Here is a 9,807-nt window from a genome sequence, read left to right as displayed (position 1 = left end):
TTTAAATCATTTGACATTTAAGTGTATTGCATAGGCGCAAACTCACTTCAGACATATACTGGGTAATTTCATACCTCTGCCAAGGAAGGCATTGTTTTCACTAATTTGAAATGTTGAGTTTGTCTGCAACATTAAGGTTTTATTCAGACAGGATTTTGAGATAGCTCACTTTATGGTCTTTGTGCTGTTTCATGTACTGTTTTGTGCTGTTGTTTATTTATTTTGAAAAAGGGTCTTACTACTTCCTTGTTTTATAGTAGTTTTATTGACCTTTATTTTAAAATTTTTCATAACTGTGAAGTACTTTGTGAATGTCTGTGACTGGTGCTAAATAAATAAACTTTCATGAAGCAATTTTAACATAACCTGTTGAAATGATGGACCTGGCCTGGAACAAAAACCATTCATCTTTGGAGCATTCATGTCAAATATTGACTGTGCTGAATCACCGCTGTCCCAATAAAAAATATTTTAAGTGTTGTGGCATTGGTAGAGCTTTATTATCAAAAGGGCTGGTGGTGTCATAAGTTAAGTAATATCACGAGAAAGCACTCGCTTAACTGCTGGTACTTTAATAGGGCAGCGCAGTCTCGCTTGAACCCTGTGTCATATCACAGGATTTGACCACTTATGGGGACAGCCGCTACGCAATATACAAGGTCTATTAGAAAACTATCCTACCTTTTTATTTAAAAAAAAAAACTATATGGATTTGAATGACGTGCGATTACACCAATCATGCTTGAACCCTCGTGCACATGCGTGAGTTTTTTCACGCGTCGGTGACGTCATTTCTCTGTGGGCAGGCCTTGAGTGAGATGCGGTCCCGCCCTCTCGGCTGAATTCCTTTGTTTCACACGCTGCTCGAGACGGCGCGCGTTGCTTTATCAAAAATTTTTCTGGACCTGTGAGGAATGTCCGAGTGGACACTATTCGAGAAATTAAGCTGGTTTTCGGTGAAAAGTTTAACGGCTGATGAGAGATTATGGGGTGTTTCTGTCGGTGTAAGGACTTCCCACGGAGCGGGACGTCGCGCAGCGCTTCCAGGCGCCGTCGTCGGCCTGTTTCGACCTGTTTCGATCTGAAAACATCCTAATTTAAGGCTTAATTCACCCAGGACGTCGTGAGAGAACAGAGAAGATTCAGAAGAGGCCGGCATGAGGACTTTATGCGGACATTCCACTGTTTAAGGACATTTTTTAATGAAAGACGGCGAATCTGTGTGCGCCGCGACAGGAAAAACACCTCCGTGTTGAAAACCATTTATAAAATTCAGGCGGCTTTTGATGGCTTTCAACAAGTGAGTAACTGAGAAATTGTTTAACAGCTTGGGCATGTTCCAGCTTGCCCGTTAAGGTTTCCAACGGAGGTGTTTTTCCTGTCGCGACCCCCCGCGGTCGGGTCCGGCCCGACATGCGACTCTGCCCGCACGTTCTTTCATTACAAAATGTCCGTTAACAATGGAATGTCCGAATAAACTCCTCATGCCGACTTCTTCTGAAAGTTCTCTGTTCTCTGACGACTTCCTGGGTCAACAGAGCCTGAAATGTGGAAGTTTTGAACTTGAAACTGCGAGACGCTGCCCCCTTGAAGCACAGATCGCCGTCAGGCACCGTGGGCCGTCCTTACGGCGACACTACCAGACCAAAATCTCTCATCAGCCGTTAAAATTTTTACCGAAAACCAGCTGAATTTATCGAATGGTGTCCACTCAGTTGTGCCTTACAGCTTTTGAAAAAATTTTGATCAAACAAAGCAGCAGTCTCTGAGCCATTCCTAAACAATGAAAAAAACGACGAGAGGGTGGGCCACTCCTCACTCAAAGACTGCCAACAGGCGAATGACGTAACCGACAGGCGTGACAAAACTCTCGCATGCCCACGAGGGTTCAAGCATGTCTGATGTAATCACACGTGATTCAAATCCATATGGTTTTTGAAAAAAATAATAAGGTCGGATACTTTTCTAATAAACCTCGTATACACAGCGTAACACGGCTAACGAGAGTAGCTGTGTTCTCTCAGCTGTAAAACCGCCTTGACATGGTTGCGCTCTGGGTCATAAACAAATCACAACACATGTCCACTTTCCACCACATTATCACTTTTTCCTCTGCATTTTCACTTTGTCTGAGTGTAATTGGCCCAAATCCAAGAAAAAAAAAACCTTTTTTTTTGTCCCCCGGAGGTGGAGAAATGACATCATATGCATCATATTTTACCCCTTTAGCGCCTGCCCTCAAACGAGACTGTGCTGCCCAATAAAGCTAACTTTAGCACTAGCAGGCAAACCCACAGAAATTCAGTTCTTAATTTTTGGTAAATTATGGATGTGTGTTGGTAGGTGTGGAAATTTAAAAGAATTTTACATGTGAAAAGGTGGATCGATGATGGAATGAAATGATGAATGAGGTTGTTTATTATTTATTTAAATTTTAGAATTATGAATTATGTAAACTGTAGTGTATATATATATATATATATATATATATATATATATATATATATATATATATATATATATATATATATATATATAATTCTACAGTTCTAGTCCTGGAAACTTTTTTCAGAAGCTTATACAGTCAAGTATACAAACATGGAAAAGGGGAAGGAAAATCCAAGGGTATCAAACAAAAATATTCAAGCAGACACAAATAGTGACAGTCGCCTTTTGGTTGCTTGATTTAGAAATTAGTTTGACATATTGTTCAGTCTCTTTAAGGAAAAGTTGAATTTTCACTTATGAATAAAAAAATTTGTCTGTAGTAATAAAAGGTTAACCACAAAATACTTATTACATTTTCAAAGAAAAAAAAATAATGAAGTATAATAATAAAGTAATCCCCGGAAACTGTTCTTCTGTCTTCATTATGTGCGACGTCGTTACGTATTTTTGACAGGACGACTTAGAAGCCCCGCCCACATGTTGCGTCTCTTAATAAAGCCGCTGACGGGTCTCCGCCATTTTAACTTCCTGCTTCGAGCTTTAGAGAAATCAGTCGTGGCGCTTTTAGTCGGTCAGGGCGTTGTTATTTAGTTCCGAACAGGGGTTTGTTTCGTTAATCTTTTCTTACAGCACTACCTCAATTACAAACAGACGATAGTGACGATTAGATTCAACGGAAGAGTCGCAATGCGGTGCCAGCCGCTGCGTGTAGCGGTTGTGTGCTCGAGTAACCAGAACCGCAGTATGGAAGCGCACAATATCCTCAGGTAAAGACGAGCCGCCGGCAGGACGACCAAACGGCCCTGTTTCTGCCCCGTGGAGCCGCTTTCACACGTCCTATCGAGCCGTACCGACCCGGTGACGCCGCCAGGCCGCAGCGCACTTTAACAATGGACTCAAAGCGTCGAGGCTCTGATCGACGGTTTCTGGTTTAACCACCAGACTCACGGCCAATTAAACTCGACCTCAGCACAGAGAATTTTATTTCACACACGATTCAACTTTTCTTAATAGCGACCTATTTTTTTTATAGAGTTTTGGTTCTTTTTTTCATCGCGTGGGGGGTACGAGAGCGCCCCCTGTAGAGAATATTCCGGAAAGGAGGGATTTGAACAGCTGCGTCATCACTTACCGCCTTATGAAAGGAGTGGCCTTGGGGGAAAAATGGCTTTGGGTTTCATAACTTTTTTTGGTTCCGTTTCTCTTTAATAGAAACTTTAATCATAAATGGATTGTAGCTTGTTCTGGCTTTTGTATACACACCATGAAAGGGATGCACTTCAGGGATTTTAATTTATTTTTTTTTTATCTACAAGGGAGAATTTATTTTGTGAACTTTCTGGACTGGCTGAAGACTGCCAGCTGTTTTTTTTTTTTTTTTTTTTTTTTTTTTTTTTTTTTTAAAGCATAGTCAGTCTCAATAGAATACACATTGCTTGCAACACGCTGTTTTCAACCAAATACATTTGGTTTCATTCTACATTGAAAGTTATTCTGTTCGTGCAGAATCTGCCTATTTTGGTTGAGTTGCTATAAAGAACAATTTTAAATCCTACCTGATGCTTCACACGTGGACAAGCCTGTTAACAGTCTGCTTTATTTCCCTCTTGTAAAACGCATGTAATTTACTCTCTTTTGTCCCTTCCCTCTTTGCAGCAAACGAGGATTTGATGTGCGTTCATTTGGGACAGGGACTCACGTGAAGCTACCCGGTCCGGCCCCGGATAAGCCAAATGTGTACGACTTCAAAACAACATATGAACAGATGTACAACGACTTGGTCCGCAAGGACAAGGAACTGTATCCCCTCTACCCCCCACTCTTTCTCCAGACCCCTTCCCCCCCATCCCCACACACAGGAACTTGGCTAAACACAACCCATGTACATGTATCGTGATTAGATATGAATCTGGGCATTGATACAGGTGTGACAGAGCTGGAGGAGCACGGCACATGGATGTGCACAGAGGGGTAAATCTCGTTCAGGATCTTTGGTTTTTAAATGTATAATAATCATGTTTTATTAAACTTGTTTAAAAGACAGATTGTGTGGAGGGAGCTCTCCTTGCAGTCCAGATGTTTTGCAGTAGTTGATGCACATATAGTGGCAGTAAGTTTTTGTTTTAAGGAGACCAGTTATGGTTTTAGTGTATTAACGTGTGCAGCTCTACATGTTGCTAATACAGTTGGTGTTTGGTGGTGTCACAATTTCACAAAACTTGTCTCATAATACATAGCTAAATCCTAACAGCCTCTGGCTCTCTCATGTGGTTGACCTGCGTAACTGCAGTTATCGAAGTAGAGGGAGACTCCAAGGATTTGTGCTGATTACCCAACCTCCTGAATCAGCGTTAACAGCCCTGCTTCTGTGGGTCGGCAGTCCTGCATGTTTTCCCATCTTCCCCCGCACCGAAGCTGAAACGCAAGTAGCTCAGGGGTATAAGATCAAGTGCTACCAGTTTGTAAATCTGGATATGATCCAGTCACACTAATTAATCTATGTTCTCAGTCTACCTGTCGCAAATGGGTACCTGCTTTGGCTGGTGAGGTGATCCTCAAAGAAGAGTATTGGGCTCCTTTGCTTTAGGCTGTGGAATCCAGGGATAATCGCCAGCACCAATGGGCCTCAGGGCCTAGATAAGGCTGCTGTGTCTTCCTGCTCAACCCACTGCTAACTGAGGATGTGCTCTGCCAGTCAAGCTAGGAAACGCCACATTGGATTCATCAGCTGTGGCTGCAACAGATGCACATGAAAAACATGCAGAACGATTGTCCTCCAGGAGCAGGGGTGCTGGCCCCTGCCCTAAATCTAATTAATATGAGGTGCCTTCACTGGTGGCGAAACATCATGTGAGTCAACTCCTGAGAAGTCGGTGAAGTCTTGTCTCAAGAGCCCGGCTTTGCAGAAGATATTTTTGCTGTAGGTAATTCTAATTTTTTTGTTACAGAACTTTAATAATGGCTACATGGTATTTTTTTTATTTTTTTTTACCTGGGCAATGAGGGGTTGGAGATTGCATTTGGGCCTTTTGCTCATACAGGGGAATGATCAAATATCACAGGATGGGAGTGTCTTACTAAAGAGACTGGTTTAGACCCTTCACCAACACTGGCTTCTCAAAAATTTGCATTTAACACTTCACAAAATGTTAACAATTGGGCATTTCTGCCCAGTGCTTTTATTAAGATTTGGAGTAACTTGCTCTCAAGCTACAGTAAACTTTTTCCAGCGTCTCTGGAGGTAAAATGTAATTTGGGTGCAAGATGCATGCAAGGTGCCTTTTTCCTAGAAGGCATTAAAGGCCAAAGGAGTCTGGAGTCTGGCTGAAAACCTAGACCCTTAAAGTTGGTTGACAATGTTTTGAGTTTCCTTCTCCAGATCAATCTGCGTGGTCCGTGTCCACTCTCACTTAAAGGTGCTTAACAAGTTGTCCAAATGCAAAGATGCAGCTTTTCTAGGAGTATAAAATAAGGAATAGGTAGTCATCTAAGAGGATTCATACTATCTTAAGATTAAATCTTTATTCCCTTTTTTTTTTTTTTTTTAAGTAAATTACTGAAGTTCAGCTTCAACTATTGGTTTTTGGTTATGATAGTGAACATGTTCAAAAACCACAGTGCACCAAGAATGTTGAGTAAAAGACTGGAAGACAGTTTGCATCACTTTCTTCATACCTACAAAAAGTGAAACGTGCCAAGCTGTATGATTGTCTCTTGCAAGTTCATCAGTCCTAATCCCCGATATCAGTTTGCCTCCAATTGGCTTTCATTTAAACCAAAAGTTACCTCAAAATAACTAGCTGGAGTCCAACATATGTTTGATTTAAAAACTAGACTAGATGCTGAAATTGTTGAGCCATTTTGGTTAGTTTCAGATTTTTCAACAGACTACTTTTAAGGATAAATTTGAACATGGTTCTTAAAACGTCCAGTTGGTGCTCCACTTTATTAGAGGTGATGTTCAGAAACTAAATGTTGACACTCCGCTGTAGGCCAAATGTTCAAAGCTAGGTTGTGAATGGTAAAATAGCTGTTAAAATGCAGTGTCAGTAACACATATGTCCTATAAACCTCAGTTTTTATCGTACAAATAGCTCACTGCAAACATCTTGTTTTGCCATCTCAGTAACTGATGGTCAACAACTGGAACTAAGGTTCTTAAATATGAATACTGGAAACAGTTTTGAGTGTTAAATTCCATCTTTGTATCTCATGAATGTTGATCTTCTTGGTCCCCACTAGAGGGTACTGTTGCAAAATGATTCAGCCAGTGACTGGCAGCTGTGTGCAGTTGGCTTTTGGTGTGTTACCCCACATATACAAACAAAGCGGTGTTTTTGGCAGCCGAATGGTGAGAGTAGGTCTTGTTGAAGTCCTCTCTGAGCAGGCTATTGTTGAAGTGTCTTGCTCCTGCTGTTTTCCTTGACCTCACTGCTCTTCAGATACACACAGAACGGCATCCTACACATGCTGGACCGCAACAAGCGCATCAAAGCAAAGCCAGAGCGCTTTCAGAACTGCAGGGAGAAGTTTGACCTGGTCATCACCTGCGAGGAGAGGGTTTATGACCAAGTGCTGGAGGGTGAGGCTGTTATTGACAGTTGTATACTGGTTTTGTGTGATTACTGGCTTGCATAACTGGTTTTGTGTCATCTTTCCATTCTGCAGATCTGAACTCCAGAGAGCAGGAGACTTTACAGCCTGTTCACGTCATCAATGTAGATATTCAGGATAACCATGAGGAAGCCACTTTGGGGGCCTTCTTAATCTGTGAGCTGTGTCAATGTGTGAGTGTCTTAGGTTACAGTGGTTAAATTGTGCAGTAAACCCAGTCACTTTATTTATCATGTGACTCAAGTCTTTCAGCAAACAGGAGGTTATACAACCCCTGGCAAAAATTATGGAATCACCGGCCTCTGAGGATGTTCATTCAGTTGTTTAATTTTGTAGAAAAAAAGCAGATCACAGACATGACACAGAACTAAAGTCATTTCAAATGGCAACTTTCTGGCTTTCAGAAACACTATAAGAAATCAGGAAAAATAATTGTGGCAGTCAGTAACGGTTACTTTTTTAGACCAAGCAGAGGGAAAAAATATGGAATCACTCAATTCTGAGGAAAAAATTATGGAATCATGGAAAACAAAAGAATGCTCCAACACATCACTAGTATTTTGTTGCACCACCTCTGGCTTTTATAACAGCTTGCAGTCTCTGAGGCATGGACTTAATGAGTGACAGAGTACTCTTCATCAATCTGGCTCCAACTTTCTCTGATTGCGGTTGCCAGATCAGCTTTGCAGGTTGGAGCCTTGTCATGGACCATTTTCTTCAACTTCCACCAAAGATTTTCAATTGGATTAAGATCCGGACTATTTGCAGGCCATGACATTGACCCTATGTGTCTTTTTGCAAGGAATGTTTTCACAGTTTTTGCTCTATGGCAAGATGCATTATCATCTTGAAAAATGATTTCATCATCCCCAAACATCCTTTCAATTGATGGGATAAGAAAAGTGTCCAAAATATCAACGTAAACTTGTGCATTTATTGATGATGTAATGACAGCCATCTCCCCAGTGCCTTTACTTGACATGCTGCCCCATATCATCAATGACTGTGGACATTTACATGTTCTCTTCAGGTAGTCATCTTTATAAATATCATTGGAACGGCACCAAACAAAAGTTCCAGCATCATCACCTTGCCCAATGCAGATTCGAGATTCATCACTGAATATGACTTTCATCCAATCATCCACAGTACACGATTGCTTTTCCTTAGCCCATTGTAACCTTGTTTTTTTTTCTGTTTAGGTGTTAATGATGGCTTTTGTTTAGCTTTTTCTGTATGTAAATCCAATTTCCTTTAGGCGGTTTCTTACAGATCGGTCACAGATGTTGACTCCCATTTGTTCCTCATTTGTTTTGTTGTGCATTTTCGATTTTTGAGACATATTGCTTTAAGTTTTCTGTATTGACGCTTTGATGTCTTCCTTGGTCTACCAGTATGTTTTCCTTTAACAACCTTCCCAATGTTTTGTATTTGGTCCAGAGTTTAGACAAAGCTGACTGTGAACAACCAACATCTTTTGCAACATTGTGTGATGATTTACCCTCTTTTAAGAGTTTGATAATCATCTCCTTTGTTTCAATTGACATCTCTCATGTTGGAGCCATGATTCATGTCAGTCCACTTGGTGCAACAGCTCTCCAAGGTGTGATCACTCCTTTTTAGATGCAGGCTAACGAGCAGATCTGATTTAATGCAGGTGTTAGTTTTGGGGATGAAAATTTACAGGGTGATTCCATAATTTATTCCTCAGAATTGAGTCCATATTTTTTCCCTCTGCTTGGTCTAAAAAAGTAACCGTTACTGACTGCCACAATTATTTTTCCTGATTTCTTATAGTGTTCTTAAAGCCAGAAAGTTGCCATTTGAAATGACTTTAGTTTTGTGTCATGTCTGTGATCTGCTTTTGTTCTACAAAATTAAACAACTGAATGAACATCCTCGGAGGCCGGTGATTCCATAATTATTGCCAGGGGCTGTACTTGGACAGAAAAACAGTAGTAGTGTGAATGGCTGTGTAAGTTGAGTGTACGTGCACGTGTTTAAAACATAACCTCTGTCCTTGTAGATCCAACACACTGACGACATGGAGAATGAAATTGATGAGCTCCTACAAGAGTTTGAGGACAAGAGCAGTAGACCTTTTCTTCATACCGTCTGCTTCTACTGACATGCAATGGGAATCTGCAATAGACCCTATACCACATGATAAGCAATCAAACTGTATACAGACATGGCCACTGGAGTCATCCTCTGTCCTTACGCACAGATGCTGTGTGCCTGCACACACAGCTTTAGGCCAGGACCTAACAAATGGTTGCTGTTGGACATGGTGGTGACTGTCCCCTGCCGCCATGCTGAGGATGCTCTTGATGCTGTCCTCACTATGCCTTTATTCCTCACATAAACTTCAGACTGAGGTCTTCACTCCAACTCAGTCCAGTCAGATCGCTTGCACACCCCTCCTTTGGAAGAGCCACGGTACCCAGAGAATTTAGTCAGTCCCGCTCACTTAGCTCTCATAACAGCATATTGATGCTGGGTTTTTTTTTTCTCTCTTTTCCTCTTCTTCAAATGACAAACTTGTTCATAAGTGTATCTGATTTTTATTCATAGTTGGGGACAGTGAAAGTTAGAAATATTGATGAGATGACAGTCGAAGTGCAAATATGTACTGTAGAATAGTAAAGATTTAAGTTAAAATGAGTCCACTATAAAATGAACCAGACTGTGGCCTGTTGGCTGCTATCACAGTGTGTTTCCAATATGTGTTAATTCATATTTAAA

The 9,807-nt window shown here is 41.1% G+C and overlaps 1 protein-coding gene across 1 annotated transcript; it reads left to right on the top strand.

The window, feature by feature from the left end:
* The first annotated feature begins 2,997 nt into the window (after positions 1–2,997).
* Positions 2,998–9,500, top strand: ssu72 (SSU72 homolog, RNA polymerase II CTD phosphatase). The gene is made up of 5 exons (XM_034166550.1): positions 2,998–3,215; positions 4,105–4,248; positions 6,891–7,030; positions 7,117–7,235; positions 9,089–9,500. The coding sequence occupies exons 1-5, from the start codon at positions 3,136–3,138 to the stop codon at positions 9,188–9,190; spliced, it is 585 nt and encodes a 194-aa protein (XP_034022441.1). The 5' UTR covers positions 2,998–3,135; the 3' UTR covers positions 9,191–9,500.
* The last annotated feature ends 307 nt before the right edge of the window (positions 9,501–9,807 follow it).

The sequence above is a fragment of the Thalassophryne amazonica genome, chromosome 3 (assembly GCF_902500255.1).
Source record: "Thalassophryne amazonica chromosome 3, fThaAma1.1, whole genome shotgun sequence".
Lineage (NCBI taxonomy): Eukaryota > Metazoa > Chordata > Actinopteri > Batrachoidiformes > Batrachoididae > Thalassophryne > Thalassophryne amazonica.
The sequence above is the reverse complement of the archived record's forward strand: the minus strand, read 5'-3'. Positions and strand labels throughout refer to the sequence as shown.